The sequence below is a fragment of the Astyanax mexicanus genome, chromosome 1, assembly GCF_023375975.1.
Source record: "Astyanax mexicanus isolate ESR-SI-001 chromosome 1, AstMex3_surface, whole genome shotgun sequence".
In the NCBI taxonomy this organism is placed as follows: domain Eukaryota; kingdom Metazoa; phylum Chordata; class Actinopteri; order Characiformes; family Acestrorhamphidae; genus Astyanax; species Astyanax mexicanus.
The window spans coordinates 128,909,789-128,932,297 of NC_064408.1; the positions used below are offsets into that span (position 1 = coordinate 128,909,789).

The following is a 22,509-nucleotide window of genomic DNA, read 5'->3' on the forward strand; positions in this document are numbered from 1 at the left end:
TTGTTTCAATAACCTCTTTTACATCTTTATTTATCGTTAAACTGTAGGTGAGGAGTGCCTCCCCTCTCTCATTTCACTATTTAATAATTCTGTTTCTGTAGTAGGTGCGCTACAATCGGCAGATACAGCTCTGGAAAAAAATAAGAGAGCACTTAAAAATTATGAGTTTCTTTGATTTTACCAAATTGAAAACCTCTGGAATATAATCAAGAGGAAGATGGATGATCAAAAACCATCAAACCACCAAACTGAACTGCTTGAAGTAAAGCAGCATAAAGTTATGATGCCAAGATGTATGAAAAAACTGTGATTAAAAACCAACCAGAGTTATTCCACCAAATATTGATTTCTGAACTCTTAAAACTTTATGAATATGAACTTGTTTTCTTTGTATTATTTGAGGTCTGAAAGCTCTGCATATTTTTTTTTTTTTGTTATTTCAGACATTTCTCATTTTCTGTAAATAAATGCTCTAAATGAGAATATTTTTATTTGGAATTTGGGAGAAATGTTGTCTGTAGTTTATAGAATAAAACAACAATGTTCATTTTACTCAAACATAATCCTATAAATAGTAAAATCAGAGAAACTGATTCAGAAACTGAAGTGATCTCTTAGTTTTTTCCAGTTAATGTATGTGTGTAATAAGAAAAAATTAAAAACTGTAAATATATATTAAACCCAATAAATAAGCAAAAGAAAAAGCTCTTTATTGTGTCTGATGGTGTTGACTAAAAACAAAGTTTTTTAGAATATTAAAACGTAACTTTTTCTTTTCTAAATTAAAACTTGTTTTATCCAAATTCTGAAGAATCTGTGATTAGCATATTATAGATATTTAACATGACATAAAGAAGTTTCATAGCTACAGATACACAGTAAAAATACAGCAGAATCATTTCATTTAATATCCTGTTTTTCAAACTAAAAAATTGTTTAAAAGTAGTGTATTATAAAATATAATATAGCAATTTTAAAAATTCAAAATGTATGCCTAAAATCATTTTAAACGTATGTAAATACATTTAACAGATATTCAGATTTAATTTACATCGGCTCAAACAAGTTAAACCACCAATATGAGAATAATAATCACACTGGTTGTGCTTTTAGTCGGTACAATTATTAATGTAAACTATATAAACTTTAGCCGTAGCTGTTGGAACAAGCACTGGGTTGCCAGATTGATTTAACTTGGGATATTCTGAAGCCAGCAATTCTGCTTGTTTGTAAATGTAAGTGGAGTATTTACTCACCTGCTCCAGCAGACGGCGAGAATCCATTAGCTAAAAAATAAAAAACATAAAACAATTAAATACATTAATTTCACTGAAGTTCTGTAGATATAACAAGATAGTTCTGGATACATAACAATATCAGAATTACATAATTATTTTACATAATTTTACATAGTTTACATATTATTTAACAATACAATTCTAGTGCCTGTCCAAAAGATTGAATATCATTGAAAAGTTACTTTATTTTAGTAATTTAGTTATAAAATATGAAACTCACACTCGCAATTCTCACAATTCTAAAAAAGTAAATGTGAAATAAATAATTGTTAAAACATGTATATGAAAAAATAAAAAGACCAAATAAATGAAATAAAAAAGTAAAAGGCCAAAAATAAAAACACTAATGAAATAAATTAATTTATGGAATGAATTAAATAACTAAAATAAAAGCGCTAAAAGGTCAAACATAAAATTTGGTAAATCAAAAGAAAAAGGTAAAAGAAAAAACTTAACTTAAAGTTAAAGTTATATAATGAAACCCAAAAAATAATGTGCCAACCCTCAGAAAATTAGAATATTATATAAGACCAATTGGTACTTTTGACAGTGTGGGCAGTGTGCCAAGTCCTGCTGGAAAATGAAATCCATATCTTCATAAAAGTTGTCAGTAGCAGAGGGAAGCTGTAAGATATGAAGTGCTGTAAGATTTTGTGGGAAAACAAAACTGCACTGACTTTAGACTTGATAATAAAACACAGTGGATCAACAGCAGCAGATGACATGTCTCTCCAAACCATCACTGATCATCAGTACATTTTACATTTTATTTGTAAATTAAGGGATCAAGAGTCTGGAGGAAGAGTGGAGAGACACACAGTCCAAACTGCTCGAGGTCTAGTGTGAAGTTTCCACCAATCAGTGATGGTTTGGAGAGACATGTCATCTGCTGGTGTTGATCCACTGTGATTTATTATCAAGTCTAAAGTCAGCAGTTTAGATGTGGTTTATATCATTAGTAGGGCTGCAACAATTAGTCGATATAATCGACAATGTTGATTATTAAAATGTGTTACACAAAGTGCTGGGGACAGAAGAAACTTGATCTCAGGTATATCAGTACTCTCCACGTTTAAACAGCATCCATATATTTAAATGCCTTTTAAATCTCATGTTTAGCTGTTTTTCTGTTGTTTTAAGAGATTACGACTAATCGAAATAATGATAATCAGATTAGTCGCCTACCAAAATAATCATTAGTTGCAGCGCTAGTCAGCAGAGGGCGCGTGTTCAGTTGAAAGTGAAACTAAAACCGGTTAGTGGAAGGTGCTCGGGACCCTGGCTCGCGCTGTCGGTCTCTCAGATGAATATAAAGGTTATAAAGGTGATTAATGAAGCCCCTCTACTCCTCCTTACCTGCAGCTTCTTTTTCTAGATTCTCCGCGGTCTGATTCGCTTTGATGTTCCTCATTATCTGCAGGGTGATCTCCAGCGCGCGACTCTCGGTGAAGTGTTCTATCAGGAGGTTCGCGATGTCCCCGCAGTCCTTCTCCTCCACGGCGCCCTTTGCGACGCGCGTCTCGAGCCCGGGGTCCGTCATCTTACTGATGAACTTCTTAAACTTCTCAAAACCCAGGTCCTCCAGAGCTCCTTCCAGCAGGTCGAACATGGTCTTGGCCATTTTTCAGAGCAGCACGAGCGACCGCACCGGAGACCGAGAACAACCGTCTGTAGTTCCTGGAGGCGTGACTCTTCCAGGAAGTTTAGAAAGAACAGCCCAATGCTTCTGTCCGCCCTCCCAACTGCAACTCCAACCTCCACACTCCAAATACCAAACTTAAAACCTCGTATTTTAAACTTTAAACTCAAAAATTCAAACATCAAGCTTAAAATGTCAAACCACAAACTTCAATCTTCAAACTCAAATGTTTATAATCTCCAACTTCATCCAACTCCAAAGTTCAGATTCCAAATGTCAAACTTCATTCTTCAAACTCGAAACTCCTAAATTGAAGTAATTGTTGGACCTGACTGAGCTAATTCTGCATATGAAGCCAACTACTTCCAACTGCTGTCTGTATGCATTTCCTACATCGTTTCTTAAAGACGTTCTGTTTTCTTTGGTCCAAGCATTCAGTCTATAGTGAATCGCAGTCTTTCCAGTAATGTTGTCCCTTCCTCTTTTTAGAACATGCAGTTGTTCAGCCTCTTCTGAAAAACTCTGGCCTAGATCCAACACTCTCCAATTTTAGACCACTTTTAAAGCTTCCTTTCTTGGGAAAAGTCTTAGGAAAAGTTGTCTTTCATCAACTGTATTCTTTTCCAAATGGATTTAACCTTCAGAACAAGTTTCAGTCAGGTTTAAGAGTTCATCATGCATCATCTGCTCTTCTAACCGTTCTAAATGACTTACTTCTAGCTGTGGATTTGGAAGTTGTGGTATTCTTTGACACTATCGACCATACCATATTGCTAGATTGTCTGAAGTATGATGTTAGCATTCAGGAGGAAGCATTAAAGTGGTTTGCCTCATGTTTAGAAAACTGAACTTTCTCTGTTAAGATGGGTCAGTCTTTTTCTTCTTCTCCAGCACGTATTTCTTGTGGTGTTCCCCAGGGGTTCATTCTGGGACCTATTCTTTTTTCTCTATATGTGCTCCCTCTTATGTCTATCTTCCAGAAGTACAATAACATATTCCACTTTGATAGTTTGAAGGATGTTGAATGTTGTATGTCTAAGAATTTCCTTAACTTAATCCAAGACAAAACTGACATTTTTATCTTTGGAAATCCTGATTCTTCGGTTAGTTTTATAGCCAATGATCCTTCGAATGGGCCTTCGAATACCATCATGCATGCCCATGTAAGGAACCTTGGTTTCATCTTCGACACAAAACCTAAACTCTGAGAAAAAAATCAGCCCAGCTGTTAGAGGAAGTTTCTATAAGCTTAGCAACAAAGCTAAGCTCAAAAGTATCCTGTCTTTTAAGGACCTGCTTATGCTTTTATTACGTCCCGCATCGACTACTGCAACTCACTGTAGCTGGGCATCAGTCAGTCGAGCCTTTCACGTCTACAGTTGGTCGAAAATGCAGCTGCTCGGCTCCTGACTGGTGGCAAAAAAAGGGAAAATATCACCTCTGTATTGGCTTCTATGCATTGGCTTTCATTAAAATACAGAGTTGAATTTAAAGTTTTACTTTTGGTTTTTAAAGCTCTTCATAATTTTTCTGGCCTCTTCTTCACCTATGCTCGACCCCTCTTGTTTTACGCTTCTCTAAACAGTTGTGTTTAGATGTGTGTCCTCGCTCTTGGCTGAAGTTCAAAGGTGACTCAAAGGCTCCAAAACTTTGGAATAATCTTTCACTTTTTATACAGGAATCAGCCACAAATGATAGTTTTAATTCCAATCTATTCTCCCAGGCATTTGAGTCCTGAGTGGTTTATGCTGTTAGTTGTCCGTTTTGTCTTGGTCAAATCTGTCCTGTCATCAGGTTCTTTTTTATGATGGTTTTTATTGATAGTATTTTTATTGGTTCTTTTATGTCCAGTTTTCTGTGTTTTTTTAACTGACTTGACTAAACATCAAACCTTGAAATACATGTGTAAGACTGGTGCTTGTTCTGCTCTGAAAGAAGTCTTCTTGTTCTGTACTGTAGTCCTAATCAAGTACTATTTCAGTATTCTTAGTGCAAATAAAGTAGTATGGTTATTCTTTCAGTACTGTAGGTTCCAATTTCATTATGTATATATTTATATTTTAAGTACTGTGCTAATTAATAGTACAGATAACAATACACTACTGCAGGGGTTGTTTCTGCATTGATAGTGTTGATTCTTAAGTGCAATTTAGTACTGTACATATGTGTTATTTCAATATTGTCAGTGGTAAATAATTTATGTAAGACTGGTATTAGTTCATTACTGTTATTTTAGTTTTGTCAGGTTTAGTATATATAGTATGTTTTCATTCATTACTGTACATAAGCTTTATTTAAGAAATACTTGTGCTAATTTAGTACTGCAGTACTTTTTAGAATTGTCAGTGCTAAATCAGTACTAAAATTCAGTAATTCAGTACTGTCAGTGGTAATTTAGTAGTATAGGTATTCAGTGGTTATTATTACAGTATTGTTTCAGTGTTTCAGTATCAGTGTTTCAGTTCTAGTTGATTGGCTAACGCAAATGGTCTAAAGATGTGCAGAAACTATTAAGACCAGTAGAGGGAGCCATTGTTTCACTATTGCAGTCAATGACAATATATAATAATTCAGTAATTTAGGTGTTTTCATGTGTTATTCCAGTAGTGTTGGTTTAAAACCAATCATATGGAGAGCTAACTAGTTTTCAGTACTGTGACAATAATTCAGTAGTACAGGTACTGATCGACTCGTATTTCTGAGGATTTTCTTTTACTAGCTGCTGCAGAAAATGAGGAAGAGGTTGAGGAAGAGTTTCATCATGTGCAGCATCATAAACAACTCAGAGAGACCCACTGTACTAAAAAAAAACAAGACAAAAAAAGATTTTAGCAGAAGGAGACTTTAATCGTTTTTACATATTTAAATTTAATCTGCAATGTAGAAAATGAATTAAAAAAAGAAATAAAGATAAAAATTCAGAAAAATATTCAATAAGAATGCAAATGTAAAGTATGGAACATTATTATAACAGGTTTTAAATGTCAGTAGAGCAGAATGATGAGCAGGCTGGTGTCGGTTGATTGGTTCTCTCAGAGCCCCGGGAAAAGGTAGAATAACTTGGAGACAGAAATCCGATCTTTAGACGCCATCTGCCTAAAGTGCGGAAAATTCTCAAACCGCCTCATCACCTGCAACAGTAACACAGGAGCACATTATACTCAACGCTTACAACAGATACTGAAAAACTGCAGACCCTAATTATATCACTAATGTTATTTTTGATCGGTGAATACATAAGTAGCTTTCATTAAAAAGTTACTTTATTTCAGTAATTCAGTTGGAAATGTGAAACTCATATATTATATACAGTTGTGGTCAAAAGTTTACATACACTTGTAAAAAAACATAATGTTATGGCTGTCTTGAGTTTTCAATAAGTTCTACAACTCTTATTTTTCTGTGATAGAGTGATCGGAACACATACATGTTTGTCACAAAAAACAGTCATAAAATTTGGTTCTTTCATAAATTTATTATGGGTCTGCTGAAAATGTCACCAAATCTGCTGGGTCAAAAATATACATACAGCAACAAAATTTGTCAATTTTGGTGATGTAGCGAGTTGTGTCAATCAAATTAGCTTCATGTCATGGCCTCTTCACTTCTTGTAAGTGATTCTGATTGACTACAGCTGTTGACTTCTCATGAGCCCATTTAAATAGGGCTCATTTGACCCAGTGATTAGACTCAGCTACAAAAGCTACAATGGGAAAGTCAAAGGAACTCAGTGTGGATCTGAAAAAGCGAATTATTGACTTGAACAAGTCAGGGAAGTCACTTGGAGCCATTTCAAAGCAGCTACAGGTCCTAAGAGCAACTGTGCAGACAATTATACGCAAGTATAAAGTGCATGGAACAGTTGTGTCACTGCCACGATCAGGAAGAAAACGCAAGCTATCACATGCTGCCGAGAGGAGATTGGTCAGGATGGTCAAGAGTCAACCAAGAATCACCAAGAAGCAGGTCTGCAAGGATTTGGAAGCTGATGGAACACAGGTGTCAGTCTCCACAGTCAAGCGTGTTTTACATCGCCATGGACTGAGAGGCTGCCGTGCAAGAAAGAAGCCCTTGCTCCAGAAAAGGCACCTTAAGACTCGGCTGAAGTTTGCTGCTGATCACATGGACAAAGATAAAACCTTCTGGAGGAAAGTTCTCTGGTCAGACGAAACAAAAATTGAGCTGTTTGGCCACAACACCCAGCAATATGTTTGGAGGAGAAAAGGTGAGGCCTTTAATCCCAGGAACACCATGCCTACTGTCAAGCATGGTGGTGGTAGTATTATGCTCTGGGGATGTTTTGCTGCCAGTGGAACTGGTTCTTTGCAGAAAGTAAATGGGATAATGAAGAAGGAGGATTACCTCCAAATTCTGCAGGAAAACTTAAAACCATCAGCCCGAAGGTTGGGTCTTGGGCGCAGTTGGGTGTTCCAACAAGACAATGACCCAAAACACACATCAAAAGTGGTAAAGGAATGGCTAAACCAGGCTAGAATTAAGGTTTTAGAATGGCCTTCCCAAAGTCCTGACTTAAACCCCATTGAGAACATGTGGACAGTGCTAAAGAAACGGGTTCATGCAAGAAAACCATCACATTTAGCTGAACTGCACCAATTCTGTCAAGAAGAGTGGTCAAACATTCGACCTGAAGCTTGCCAGGAGCTTGTGGATGGCTACCAAAAGCGCCTAGTTGCCGTGAAAATGGCCAAGGGACATGTAACCAAATACTAATGTTGCTGTATGTATATTTTTGACCCAGCAGATTTGGTGACATTTTCAGCAGACCCATAATAAATTTATGAAAGAACCAAATTTTATGACTGCTTTTTGTGACAAACATGTATGTGTTCCGATCACTCTATCACAGAAAAATAAGAGTTGTAGAACTTATTGAAAACTCAAGACAGCCATAACATTATGTTTTTTTACAAGTGTATGTAAACTTTTGACCACAACTGTAGCTGTATTAAACACAGAGTGATCTATTTTAAGTGTTCTTTTCTTTTATTGTTGATGATTGTTTATGGTTTACAGCCAATGAAAACTCAAAAATCAGTGTCTGAGACAATAAGAATATTATATAATTATACAAGATTATTATATAAGACTTTTGGCAGTGCGGGCACTGTGCCAAGTCCTGCTGGAAAAAGAAATCCACATCTCTATAAAAGTTGTCAGCAGCAGAGGGAAGCATGAAGTGCTGTGAGATTTTGTGGGAAAACAAAACGGCACTGACTTTAGACTTGATAATAAAACACAGTGGATCAACACCAGCAGATATCTCTCCAAACCATCACTGATCATCAGTAAATTTTACATTTTATTTGTAAATCAAGGGAGCAGAGAGATGGTTTGGAGAGACATGTCATCTGCTGGTGTTGATCCACTGTGTTTAATAATGCCAGATTGATTTAACTTGGGATATTTTGAATCCAGCAATTCAGCTTGTTTGTAAATGTAAGTGGAGTATTTACTCACCTGATCAGGCAGACGGCGAGAATCCATTAGCTATAGAATAAAAAACATAAAACAATTAAATACATTAATTACACGGAAGTTCTGTCGATTCTGGATACATAACAATATCAGAATTACATAATCAATTTATATCATTTTACAGAGTTTACATATTTTTTACCAATAAAATTCTAGTGCCTGTCAAAAAATTAGAATATCACTGAAACGTTACTGTATTTCAGTAACTCAGTACAAAATGTGAAACTCACACTAATAAATTCACAATAATAAGTAAAAAAACGTATATAATTTAAACTAAATAAATGAAATAAAAAGGTAAATGGCCAAAAATAAAACCAGTAATAAATAAATAAAATGATGCTATGAATAAAATAAATGAAATAAAATGGCTAAAAGGTCAAACATAAAATTACAGGCTGTCTGAAGGTGGTTATATATTAAAAGTTTAAATGTATTTAAACTTTTAGAAATTTACAATTATTACAGACAGAGTGATCTATTTTAAGCGTTTGTTTTTTTATTGTTGATGATTATGGCTTACAGCCAATGAGAACCCAAAAATCCGCGTCTCAGAAAATTTTAATCAGTAGAGGGTTAGTAGAGGGCGCGTGTTCAGTTGAAAGTGAAACTAAAACCGGTTAGTGGAAGGTGCTCGGGACCCTGGCTCGCGGTGTCGGTCTCTCAGGTGAATATAAAGGTTATAAAGGTGATTAATGAAGCCCCTCTACTCCTCCTTACCTGCAGCTTCTTTTTCTAGATTCTCCGCGGTCTGATTCGCTTTGATGTTCCTCAGTATCTGCAGGGTGATCTCCAGCGCGCGACTCTCGGTGAAGTGCTCTATCAGGAGGTTCGCGATGTCCCCGAAGTCCTTCCCCTCCACGGCGCCCTTCGCCACGCGCGTCTCGAGCCCAGGGTCCGTCATCTTACTGATGAACTTCTTAAACTTCTCCGCGCCCAGGTCCTCCAGAGCTCCTTCCAGCAGGTCGAACATGGTCTTGAACATTTTTCAGAGCAGCACGAGCGACCGCACCGGAGACCGAGAACTACCTTCTGTAGGTCCTGGAGACGTGACTCTTCCAGGAAGTTCAGGAAGAACAGCCCAAGGCTTCTGTCCGCCCTCCCAACTACACCTCCAACCTCCACACTCCAAATACAAAACTTAAAACCTCGTATTTTAAACTTTAAACTCAAAAATTCAAACAGCAAGCTTCAAATGGCAAACCTCAAATTTTAAACTTTAAACAGCAAACGTTAAAATTCCAAAACTAAAACACTCCCAACTACAAACTTTAAACTCCAGACCCCAATCTTCAAACATCAAACTGCAATCTTCAAACTCCAGACCCCAGTCTTCAAACACCAAACCTCAAAGCACAATCTTTAAACTTCAGACCCCAATCTTCAAACACCAAACTTCGAAGTACAATCTTTAAACTACAGACCCCAATTTTCAAACATCAAATTTCCAACTACCATCTTCAAACAAGCTTTAAACAAGCTTTTAACAACAAACTTCCAACTGCAATTTTCGAACACCAAATTTCCAACTACTATCTTCAAACTCCAGACCCCAATTTTCAAACATCCATCTTCATACTACCATCTTCAAACACCCAACTTCCAAATACAATCTTCAAACTCCAGAACCCAATCACTAAAAAAACAAACTTCCAACTACAATCTTCAAACACCCAAACTCCTACTACAGTCTTTCAACTCCATACACCATGCTTCAATTTCATAATGTTAAAAACTGATGAATTTCTACAGATTTTACAGAATTTCTAACTACAAATTCTGTAATTCAAACTTCCAACTCCAAATGTCAAACACCAAAATTTAAAACCATAATCTACAAATTCTACACTTCAAACACCTAATTTTAACAGCAGATTTCAAACTCAAATGTCTATAATCTCCAACTTCATACACCAAACTCCAAAGTTCGATCTGTAAATGTCCAACTTCATTCTTCAAACTCTAAACATCAAACCTCGAAATACAGGTTTACGACTGGTACTCGTACTGCAGTACTTTTTCAGTATTCTTAGTGCAAATAAATTAGTATGGGTATTCATTCAGTACTGTAGGTGTTATTCCAGTATTGATAGTGTCAATTAAGTACTGTAGGCGGTAATTCAGTATTGTTAGTGTCAATTCAGTACTGTAGGCGGTAATTCAGTATTGATAGTGTAAATTCAGTACTGTATGCGGTAATTCAGTATTGATAGTGTAAATTCAGTACTGTATGCGGTAATTCAGTATTGTATGTGTTATTTTGTTATTTAAATATTGTCAGCGCAAACAATGTACTCTAGGTAATGCGGTACTGTAGGTTCAAATTTTATTATGTATATAATTATTAAGCACTGTGCTAATTTAGTAGTACATATAACAATTCACTACTGCAGGTGTTGTTTCTGCATTGGTAGTTCTGATTTAGTAGTACATTTCAGTACTGTACATATGTGTTATTTCAATATTGTCAGTGCTAATTTATGCAGGACTGGTATTGGTTCATTACTCTTGGTTTTCAGTACTTGCAGTGTAATTTTTACCAATGTAGGATAGTTTAGTATTCGTGTTATTTGAGTTTTTCAGTGTTTCATTTAAGGAATGCCTATGCTAATTACTAGTTCTGTAGGTGTTATTTCAGCATTTCCACGTTTAACAGTACTGAATAAAAGTATTTATTCAGTGCTGCAGGTCTTATTTTAGAAATTCAGTATTGCCAATGCCAATTGTATAGCACATACATTCATTTATTACTTTGTACTGTTATATCAGTACTTTTAGAGTTCATTTACTTATTGGTGGCATTAATTCAGTACTGTCACTGGTAATTCAGTAGTATAGGATTACAGTAGTGTTTCAGTATCAGTGTTTCAGTTCTTGTTTATTTGGCTAAAGCAAATGGTCTAAAGATGTGCAGAAACTATTAAGACCAGTAGAGGGAGCCATGGTTTCACTATTGCAGTCATTGACAGTGTATATATATATATATATATATATATATATATATATAAATTCAGGAATTTGGGTGTTTTCATGTGTTATTTTGGTAGTGATGATTTAAAACAAATCATATGGAGAGCTAACTAGTTTTCAGTACTGCGATGATAATTCAGTAGTACAGGTATTGTACTAATATACAGTAGTTGTATAGGTATTTATTCAGGTCAGCCCTAAATCCATAAAACCATCCAAATTATTTATTTCAATTGATCCTTTGGCCTCATATAAATGCATTGCATATATCATATCTTCTTGTCATATGACAACATTGCACTGATGATGGGAATCCCAGTCAAAAGTTTCACCAGCCAGTCCAGAAACATGGGGTAAATTCTGACCAAATATTATGTTTAAACCTACTTTATTTGTGTAGAATAACATCCCAAGCTTTATATGGCATGCATTTAAAAAAGAAAGAAAGAAATATCAATAATAAGAATAAAAAATAAAAGATTAATAAACTACTGTCCCCATATAAGGACATTGTTTTTTTTTTGTTTTTTTTTTTGCAAAAATGACTTCCTGTACAAAGACAAAGTTAGTTTAGATTTTATACCTGATTGATAGGTCTTACTTATCCTAACTAGCTAGGAGAAATGAAAAGTCCAGGTTCTTGGAGGTTAATGCAGCACCGCATGTGTTATTTTATCACTTCCACTACAAATTATTTTAACTTTTTATGATTTTATTGATGTTTTTTTTATTCTGCACTTTAGGTGGTGATTTAGTACGTAGTACTTGTGTTTTTAGTAATAAGATCAATCAAAAAATGAGAAATTTAATTTAATTGTGAAGAGATAGAGAGAGAGATAGTGAGCATCATTGTATTATAATTCTAATGTGTATTCTAGAGTGTTTTTTCGTTCTTTTTATGATTTTTATTTACATTGTAAGTTGAAGAATTTTGAAGACTATATTAAATCTACACAGGAAAACATGCAGAATTATTTTTTTATAAAATCTGTTTTATACTTTAGATTCTTCTAAGTATCACATTTAGATGTAGAATCACCTGGAATAGTCTTCTCAGCATCTTGAAGGAAGGAGTTTCTGGAGGTGCTGAACAATAGTTGCTGCTTTTCCTTCACGCTGTGAAGCTCCAGCTCCTCCCAATTAAATCACCTCAAATCACCATCTCAGTTCATCAGGTTTTAAAAAAAACTCTCAATTAACATCACCTGCAGAGTTTTTAAGTAACTGTGGAAGATCAATTCCTAACCGCTACAACCCTAACGTCTCTCTGATCAACTCGCATTTCTGAGGGTTCTCTTTTACTAGCTGCTGCAGACAATGAGGAAGAGTTTCATCATGTAGCTGTATTCCACAAACAACAAGAAAGAAAGTGGATTTTAGCGGAAGGAGACCTTTAATCGTTTTTACATCTTGTAATATCTTTATATGATTATAACAGGTATTAGATATGAGTAGAACAGAATGATGAGCAGGCTGGTGTCTGTTGATTGGTTCTCTCAGAGCCCCGGGAAAAGGTAGAATAACTTGGAGAGAGAAATCCGATCTTTAGACGCCATCTGCCTAAAGTGCGGAAAATTCTCAAACCGCCTCATCACCTGCAACAGTAACACAGGAGCACATTATACTTAAATACTGAAAAACTGCAGACCCTAAATATATCATTAATGAATATATAAGCAGTGTTTAATTTACTGTATACGTCTAATTTATCGTATCATATTATCTTATATGCAGTGTACTAGAGCAACAGTGGATCAACACCAGCAGATTGTCATGGTAGGGGTGTGGGAGGAGCCAAGTGCAGAGATATAACGAAAAGGGTTTTACTATAATTGTGTGTGCACAAAAGAAAAAGGGGAAAATAAACAAGAGAATGCCCTTTCGGCGCAACAAAGCTAACTAAATAATGCCTCTGTTTGAAATAAAATAAAGACAGAAATAGAAACAGAAAAATAAAATTATTTTCTTTTCTCCTCAGCCTTGCAGGCTTTCCCTTATCTTTTCTTTCTTGCCTTGCAAGCTTTCTTTTATTTTCTGATCTCTTATTTTGTTTTCTTTTCTTCCTTTTCTTTTTCCCTTTTCAGCCTTGCAGGCTTTCTTCTTTTATATATTTATTTATTCTTTCTTTTCAGCCTTGCAAACTTTCTTTTATTTCTTTTCAGCCTTGCATGCTTTCTTCTTTTATATATTTATTTATTCTTTCTTTTCAGCTTTGCAAGCTTTCTTTTATTTCTTTTCTTTTCAGCCTTGCAGGCTTTATTTTTTTTTTTCTTTCTTTTCAGCCTCGCAGGCTTTCTTCTTTTATATATTTTTTCTTTTCAGCTTTGCAAGCTTTCTTTTTTTTTTTCTCTCAGCTTGGCAAGCTCTCTTTTATTTCTTTTCTTTTCAACCTTGCAGGCTTTCTTTTATTTTTTCTTTTCAGCTTTGCTCCGTGGAGCTACCGTTTACCGGTCACAGGGCATGAAGTCTGCGACATCAGTCTGCTGGAAGCTCTCCTTTTTAAAGACGGTACCACAGCTGAGGCTGATGAGGCGTTATTGGCTTCAGGTGGCCTTAATGATCCCTGTTCTAATGAACTCTCAGCCGGTTCCCTTCTTACCACCTTGGTGGGTTTATGGCGGCCTCTGGTGGCCGCTGCGGGAACTGGCTGAGCCCTAACACAGATGACATGTCTCTCCAAACCATCACTGATCATCAGTAAATGTATCATTTCATTTAAAGGAAATCAAGGGAGCAGAGTCTGGAGGAAGAGTGGAGAGACACACAGTCCAAACTGCTCGAGGTCTAGTGTGAAGTTTCCACCAATCAGTGATGCTTTGGAGAGACATGTCTGTCATCTGCTGGTGTTGATCCACTGTGTTTTATTATCAAGTCTAAAGTCAGTGCAGTTTTGTTTTCCCACAAAATCTTACAGCACTTCATATCTTACAGCTTCCCTCTGCTGCTGACAACTTTTATGGAGATGCGGATTTTCATTTTCCAGCAGGATTGGACTAAGTGTGTTCAGGTAAGTTTCTCGTGTGTTGCTATCTTGACATCGGAAAATACGGGTGCAACACTGACAGAACAGAAAGTATTACATAAAGTACATTATAATTAATACAATCTTTAAGCTGTTAATAATGACTCTCCTCATTGTAATCGAATGGTTTATGGAATAGTTTATATTCTAAATGTACGAAGAGAAACAAATGATACATACAGGGGTTGGACAACGAAACTGAAACACCTGCTTTTAGACCACAATCAGACCACTTTCAGATAGCTTCCTCTTACAGCGTCCACAGTTAATCCTGTTGGATGTGGTTGGTCCCAAAAGAACCCAGAACAACATTTAACATGCTGTTCATGCTGGAAAACCCTTTAATGTGTCTGAATTTAAACACTTTTCACACAGGGCTACATTGGTTTGGGTAGTTTGTTTCCTTTATAATAAATGTATAATTTAAAAAGTGCTTTTTACATTTATTCATGTTATTGTTGTCTCATATTAAAGTTTGTTTGATAATTTTTAAATATCAGTATGAGAAAAAAAGCAAAAACAAAATAAATCTGTAGGGGGGCAAATACTTTTCATGCCACTGTATATTAAAAGCACTCTAAATGTAGGTATTGTGATATTATATGCTGAGGAGGCGGAGCTACAGTCTCTTACAGTCTATAATAATACAGATATTAGCATCACCTCCTCTGCAGGCCTGAATCAGGATGACCTTTGGTTTGTTGAGCAGAGCCGGGCAGTTCGCCGTGTTCAGGTGGGTGAAGATATTGTCCACAGGAAGGAAGTCGTCAGGGTTGTCTGGTCCGTGATGGATCCCTAAAATTTTGTCTCTCTGTCCGTGAGACATTATGACCACGAAGGTGCTGTCTGATTTAGCGTGCTCACTACGTCCAGCAAAGCTCCTTATCGCCTCATCCATTTCCTGTAGAAATAAACAGTTTTAGTCATTACTGGTGGAGTTATGGTCAGTAGACTTGCTCTGTGCTAACTATGCTACCGTTGCTAACTCTCTGAATATAAATTAAAGTAATGGACATTATTCTTAAGGTGATTCTCACGTTAGCTTCAAACACTCGACTTTGACAAATAACTGGCAGGAATTTACTTGTCGAAGAATCACCAGTTGAAGTTCTACCATGCCTTGCAGTTAGCAGTTAGTGACTCTGAGGAGGCCGTTATGAGGTGTTTAGAGGAGAGAAGGTAGTTGCTAGGTAAGGTCAGGAGGCATTTGCAAGGTGAGGATAGAAGGCATTTGCCAGGTGTGCATAGGAGGTAGTTGCCAGGTGAAAATAAGAGACAGATGAATAGAGAAGACAATGTCCAGGTGAGAAGATGAGGCAATTCCCTGGTGAACTAGTGGAGAAAGTGGCTGGAAAGCTTCAGGCCACATCCTGATGTACCTGAATCTGGGTACGCAGTGACTTGTGAGGATGCATAGAAGAGGAAGCAGTTGCCAGGAGAGGAGAGAAGGCAGTTGCCAGGTGAGGCTAGGAGGCAGTCACCAGGCAAGGAGAGGAGGTAGTTGCCAGGTAAGGATAGGAGGCACTTTCCAGGTAAGGATAAAAGGCACTTGTCAGGCAAGGGTAGGAGGCAGTTGCCGGGTGAGCACAGGGGCAGTTGCCAAGTGAAGATAAGAGACAGTCACCAGGCAAGGAGAGGAGGTAGTTGTCCGACAAAACGAGAAGGCTTTTGCCAGGTGAGGATAGGAGGCAGTTGCTCTGCAAAAAGAGGATGCAGTTGCCAGGTGAGAATAGAAGGCAGTTGCAAGGTGAGAATAAAAGGCAGTTGCCAGTGAGAATTGGAGGCAGTTGCCAGGTGAAGATAGGAGGCAGTTGCCAGGTGAGAATAGGAGGCAGTTGCCAGGTGAGAATAGGAGGCAGTTGCCAGTGAGAATTGGAGGCAGTTGCCAGGTGAAGATAGGAGGCAGTTGCCAAGTGAAGATAGGAGGCAGTTGCTAGGTGAGGAATCGAGGCAGTTGCCAGGTGAGAACAAAAGGCAGTTGCCAGGTGAGGATAGGAGGCAGTTGCCAGGCAAAGATAGGAGGCAGTTTCCAGGTGAGGATTGGAGGCAATTGCCAGGTGTGTATGTAATGTTGCTCCTTTGTTAAGGATAGGAGGCAGTTGCCAGTTGAGGATAGGAGGCAGTTGTCAGAGAGAGGAGATAGTTGTCAGGTGAATAGAGGAGACAATGTCCAGGAGCAAAGAGGAGGCAATCCCATGAGAACTAAGGGGGAAAGTGTGGCCGGAAAGCTCCAGTTGAGGAGGCAGTTGGTGGGTGAGGCTAGAAGGCACTTGCCGGGTGTGTAGAAAATGTTGCTTCTTGGTTGAGAAGAGGAGGCAGTTGCCAGTTGAGAATAGAAGGCAGTTGCCAGGTGACTAGAGGAGACAAAGCCCGGGTGAAGTGAGGGGGCAATTCCCAGGGGACCTGGTGAAGAGAGTGTCTGGAAGCCCCAGGCTTCAATGATGTACCTGCGTTTGGACTCTCAATGGCTTGTGAGGATGCACAATCTCTTATCAAAAATGTCTGATTTGAATACCATCCAAATTGGAAACTGCTTTTGGGATCATTGTCTTGGGATTCATCTTTATCCAGATATCACCTTCATTGTTCTTCATAACCTAGCATAGGTTTGCAGTTTGCAAGAATAAGACCATACTGAAGATGAAGTGTATAAGTTTAAGTCTACAATTCGACATGTTGGATGAGGGAAATTGAAGACCTGAAACATTTTGACCAGATCTTAACCTCATTGAGAATTTTCGGGATGTGCTGGAAAAGACTTTGTGCAGTGGTCAGACTCTACCATCATCAATGCTGCTGCAAGATCTTGCTGAAAAATTAATGCAACACTGAATTTTAATAAACCTTGTGACGTTGCAGAAGCTTATTAAAACAATGCTACAGTGAATGTGTGCTGCAATCAAAGCTTAAGGCGCTCCAACCAAATATTAGAGTGTATACTTTTTTTTAACCAGGCAGTGTAGATTAGATTGACTTGGACATGTTTTTAACATAATGAAATTTTTTAGAAGATTGTTACAACCCACACCACTGCTACCAGCCACTGATCATCTAGATTTTTCTGCAATAGTGGTTTAAAATGAGCAAGAATAGATGAACTTTAGTCATATTATTATATATATATTATTTGTATTATCTCACCCTGCCGGAGAGGTTGGAGTGTTTGATGACGTGGTAGTCCAGAGCTCTCAGCAGCTTCTCCATGTTCTCCTCGTCTTTCTGAGCTCCTTTCCTTCTCATGTTCTCACGATCAAACTCCACATTATTAATCAGCAGAGCCAAACGCTTCCTCACACCTTTATCTAGAACATGGTAAATCTGAGGAAATACATATATACGGTTGCAAGAAAAAGTATGTAAACCCTTTTGGATTACTTGGATTTCTGCATAAATTGGCCATTAAATGTGTTCTGATCTTCATCTAAGTCTCAACAATAGACAAACACAGTCTGCTTAAACTAATACCACACAAAAAAATAACATATGTATGTTTGCATGGTTTAATTGAACACAACGCATTAAAATTCACAGTGCAGAGTGGGAAAAGTATGTGAACCCCTAGACTAATGACTTTGTGAAACATGGTGGAGGGAGCATCATGGTTTGGGGCTGCTTTGCTGCCTCTGGACTGGTCTGGACTGATTGCCGCCATCAACGAAAAAATGGTTAAAATTCCCAAGTTGACCAAGAAAACATTTTACAGGAAAACTTAAGACCATCTGTCCTCCAACTGAAGCTCAACAGAGGATGGATGATGCAACAGGACAACGACCCAAAACATAGAAGTAAATCAACAACCGAACGACTTCAACAGAAGAAAATAAATTAATACTCCTTCTGGAGAGTCCTGACCTCCTGAACCCAACTGAGATGCTGCAGCATCATGACCTCAAGAGAGCGATTCACACCAGATATCCCATAATATTATAGCTGAACTGAAACAGTTTAGTGAAGAGGAATGATCCAGAATTCCTCCTGACCGTTCTGCGGGTCTGATCTGCAGCTACAGGAAACGATTGGTTGAGGTTTTGCTGCCAAAGGAGGATCAACCAGTAATTACCCCTCCCCCCCCCACTGTAAATGTTAACATGTTGCATTCAATAAAATCATGCAAAAATATATAATTTTTTGTATGGCGTTAGTTTAGGCAGTAAATTATGCAGAAATCCAAGTAATCCCAAAGGGCTGACATACCTTTTCTTGCAACTGTAGGTACTTACTTCACATATATCTTTACAAACTTTCAAATTTAACATTGAACCAAACACTGTTTTCTCTAAACTATTGACAACTGTTTTTTTTTTTACTTTTAATTAATCTGGTGTAAAATGCTCAGTTCTAGATAATCAGCCCCTGTCAGAATAGTTCAATATCAGTGGAATATCAGAAGCTCCTCATAGAAAGTTATAACACATCACTGCCTGATACTTGAAACACTGTTTTACCAGAGTTTTGAGAAGATTCTGGGTCTACCTACCTCATTTCCTTTCTCTTTAAGTAGTTCCTCTTGAAACTGTTGGCTGCAGTGAATGAGAGTAGAGTTGTGGTTGGGTGGAGAAGTTGGAGGAACCTCTGGAGGAGGAGTTTGAGGGTCGTTGGGACTTTCAGTTTGAGACTGAAGCACTGGGTGAACTAGATCTGATAAGAAATTCATCCAGAGAGAAAATGAGCTGAAAAGATTTGAGCCAAGTTACCTTAGTCACTGTTGACTAGGGCTGAACAATGTATCGTTTCAGCATCGCCATCACAATATGCACTCTTTTTTTTTCTCCAAAAGGCCAAGTACCCCAACGATTTCTTATTCCAAACTAAAAAATACGAAATTAGCTGTAATAAAATATTTTTACATTATTTTTTATTAAAATTCCATTGAATTTTTTTCCCCTTTCCATCCATCTGTTCATCTATCCATCTATTCCTTCAAGCAGCAATCCATCTATTCATCTATTCATTCATGTATCCATTTATCCATTCATTTATCCATCCACCCACCCACCCATCCATCTGTTCATCTCTCCAGCCAACCTTCAATTTATCTATCTTTTCATGTATCTTTCCTATATCCTTTTAGTCTGTCCGTAATTCATCCATATATCAGTAAATTTGTCCTTTTGGTATTACATCTATCCACCCATTTTTTCAGTGATCCTTCTATTCTTCCAGAGTATACAGGTGGGTATATATGTGAGTATACGGGTGAGAATATATGTGAGTATATAGGTGACTATACAAGTGAGTATACAGGTGAGAACACAGTGGAGCATACAGGGGAGAGTATAGGTGAGAATACAGGTGAGAATACAGGTGAGTATACAGGTTGAGAAATCAGGTAAGTATTCAGGTGATAATACAGATGAGTATACAGGTGAGAATATAGGTGAGTATACAGGTGAGAATATAGGTTAGAATACAGGTGAGTATACAGGTGAGAATATAGGTGAGAATACAGGTGAGAATATAGGTTAGAATACAGGTGAGTATACAGGTGAGAATATAGGTGAGAATACAGGTGAGAATATAGGTTAGAATACAGGTGAGTATACAGGTGAGAATATAGGTGAGAATACAGGTGAGAATATAGGTTAGAATACAGGTGAGAATATAGGTTAGAACACAGGTCAGAATACAGATGAATATACAGGTGAGAATATAGGTTAGTATAAAGATTAAGAAATTAAGTAAGTATTCAGGTGATAATACAGGTAAGTATTCAGGTGAGTATACAGGTGAGTATATAGATGAGAATACAGGTGGGAATACAGGTCCAGAGGCGGTCTTTGCATAGAGGCATTGCTAGGCAACTGCCTTGGGCCCCTCCCACTGCAGCGCACTGTAGGGGCCCCATGACTAGCTGCAAACTTCCCATAGGCCTACAGCTGGTAATTGGGGCCCTTTGGACAGTAATTCACAGATAGTGAGTTCATAAATGGTGATTCTTGTATGTTTAAAATGGAAACAAAGACAACACAATAAATTACAAAGAAATACAGATTCCGTCCACACCCCCTCTTTCGTGTTAAAATGGAATATTCCATCCATGCCTTGTGGCCATGCCATGAACGCACACGCGCTGCTTGTGAAAGACGGAATTAAGGTGAAATTAAGTGTACAAGTGGGATGTGAGCGAAAAAAGAAAAAAGAAGGAAGAGGCTAAACTAAAAACAGATGCTCTTCCAAAACTGATAAGCTTTTTTAGTGTGTCAGCACCACCGGACCCGAATGTTTTGGTGGAGGAGGAGGACGAGGAGGTGCCATATCATCATTTATGACCCAACATCGCGATGGATGGTAACCATTGCGATGCCACGCTCACTTTTTTGTTTTTCCAGAAACATGCACTGACCTTCTTTGGGTCTCCTTCACCTAAAACTTTAGCAGGGATTGTATGGAAAAATATCAAATCAGGTATATAACTTAAATGAATTAGAGTCAGGGATGAAAATTAAAATACCCTACTGCTATAAATATGCCTAATTGGCATATTATTATATTATTTATTATTATTATATTATTATTATTATATTATTATTTATATCTAGGTTACAGCTTGTCTTCGTTTTTTTCTACATGTCTGTATTAATTTTAAACATTTCATGTTATTCAGGCAAATAGCCTTGCTCGTTGTGGGTCGGGAAACTTGCTCATTGTCAACCAGTGTTGGGCACCTTACTTTGAAAAAGTAATCAGTTATATTTACTAGTTACTAAGGAGTTCAGCGCGAGGCTAGAAATAATTTGAAAACTCAGTTTAGTTAAATAAATTAAGATGAGTGAGGACCTGTAAAGTTAATCAAATATTGTCAAATATAAAGGATAGGTTGAGGTTTTGGGGAGCTGTTTCAATTATTTGAAACTGAAACTAACTGAAACTGATATTATTCTGCGCACTGTTAGATAGCTTTTGATTGTGTTTTAAATGAGTTTTTATTTTATATTAATTATTTTTTATTCATTTTCAATATTTTTAGTATTTTATTGATCAATATTTTTTTTTATTGATGGGCCCCCAAGCTAAATTCGCCTTGAGCCCCCAAATTGCTAAGTCCGCCACTGTACAGGTCAGTGTATATGTGAGTATAGAGGTGAGTATACAGGAGTGTATCCAGGTGAGTATACAGGTGATAAATGACGCCCACCCCCTCCAGCTCACCTGTACAGTCTTCCTCCATATGCCGCGCGGTCTGATTGGCTCTGATGTCCCTCAGTATCTGCAGGGTGATCTCCAGCGCGCGCTTCTCGGTGAAGCGTTCTATGAGAAGGCACGCGATGTCTCCGCGGCCCCGCCCCTCCACCTCCCCCCGCCGCACGCGCGGCTCGAGCCCGGAGTACGTCAGTATATCGGTGAACCTGTCAAACTGGTCCGAGTCCAGATCTTCCAGAAGCTCGAGCAGCAGATCCCGCGCGCACCTGGACACGACTCAGATCAGCACGAGCGCGCGTGAGATCCACGCTGCTGCTGCTGCTACTACTGGGTGGGGTGCGCAGGTGCTGCAGCGCGCGTGCGCACATTGCACCTGTGCACGACGCGTCACTACTTTCTTAAATTACAACAGTAAACTTCACCTATTCTATTCTATTCTATTCTACTGATTTAACTCCTGTAATTTATTCATAAAAGATTTCTTTAACTGAACTACACTCCACCCTTTCAGAAAAACACTGAATTAAAACGCCAATATTCATATTAAAGGAGAAATCCGGTGCGAAATGTACTCAGGTTGTAGTAAATCATGATAACGAGTACAAACTTTAATGGAATAGTTCAAATCCGTTCTTCCTCAGCATTCAAAAATACAGCGCCACAGTGCAAGTCAATTTAAACATGTTTTATAATAAAAATGAAAACTGTTTAAACTCTTTTCTGATACTGACGTTCTTCTGTGTTATTCTGTGAATAACTTTTGCTAAAATGAATTAAAACCCACCTTTATAATGACTTTATAAGTTACAGTTAATCACAAAAATAAAATATTTTTTTTTCTGTACTTTTGTTTATTATTAGTTAAATCCAACCAAACGTGACTTTACAACCTAAACATGTTACTCCTTACAACGTTTACTGTTGTTATTATTATTATTATTATT

The 22,509-nt window shown here is 37.5% G+C and overlaps 3 protein-coding genes across 19 annotated transcripts in view; 1 reads left to right on the forward strand and 2 right to left on the reverse strand.

Annotated features, from left to right (window-relative positions):
* The window catches only part of LOC111188786 (uncharacterized), a 176,289-nt gene extending 166,536 nt beyond the window's left edge, over positions 1–9,753 (reverse strand). For 7 of the 15 annotated variants that reach the window (XR_007427946.1, XM_049469602.1, XM_049469584.1 and 4 more), the window contains exons 1-2: positions 2,655–2,968; positions 1,257–1,286 (exon numbers count right to left, since the gene is read on the reverse strand). Coding sequence is in view for 14 of the 15 variants with exons in the window: in XM_049469602.1 (XP_049325559.1) it covers positions 1,257–1,286; positions 2,655–2,919 (295 nt within the window). In the remaining variant the exon portion in view is untranslated. Of the gene's footprint in view, positions 1–1,256; positions 1,287–2,654; positions 2,971–9,153 lie in introns of those variants that run through there. The other 8 variants (XM_049469604.1, XM_049469600.1, XM_049469608.1 and 5 more) reach the window with 6 other exon arrangements.
* LOC125785661 (sodium channel subunit beta-1-like) overlaps positions 1–22,509 on the forward strand; it is a 493,013-nt gene that overhangs the window by 414,176 nt on the left and 56,328 nt on the right. The window lies entirely within an intron of this gene.
* Positions 1–22,509, reverse strand: part of caspa (caspase a) — a 140,264-nt gene that overhangs the window by 103,025 nt on the left and 14,730 nt on the right. Inside the window, exon 4 of one of the 3 annotated variants that reach the window (XM_049469152.1) lies at positions 15,089–15,326. The exons of the other annotated variants lie outside the window; for them this stretch is intronic. Coding sequence (XP_049325109.1) covers positions 15,089–15,326 — 238 coding nt within the window. The remainder of the gene's footprint in view (positions 1–15,088; positions 15,327–22,509) is intronic. 3 annotated transcript variants of the gene reach the window in all.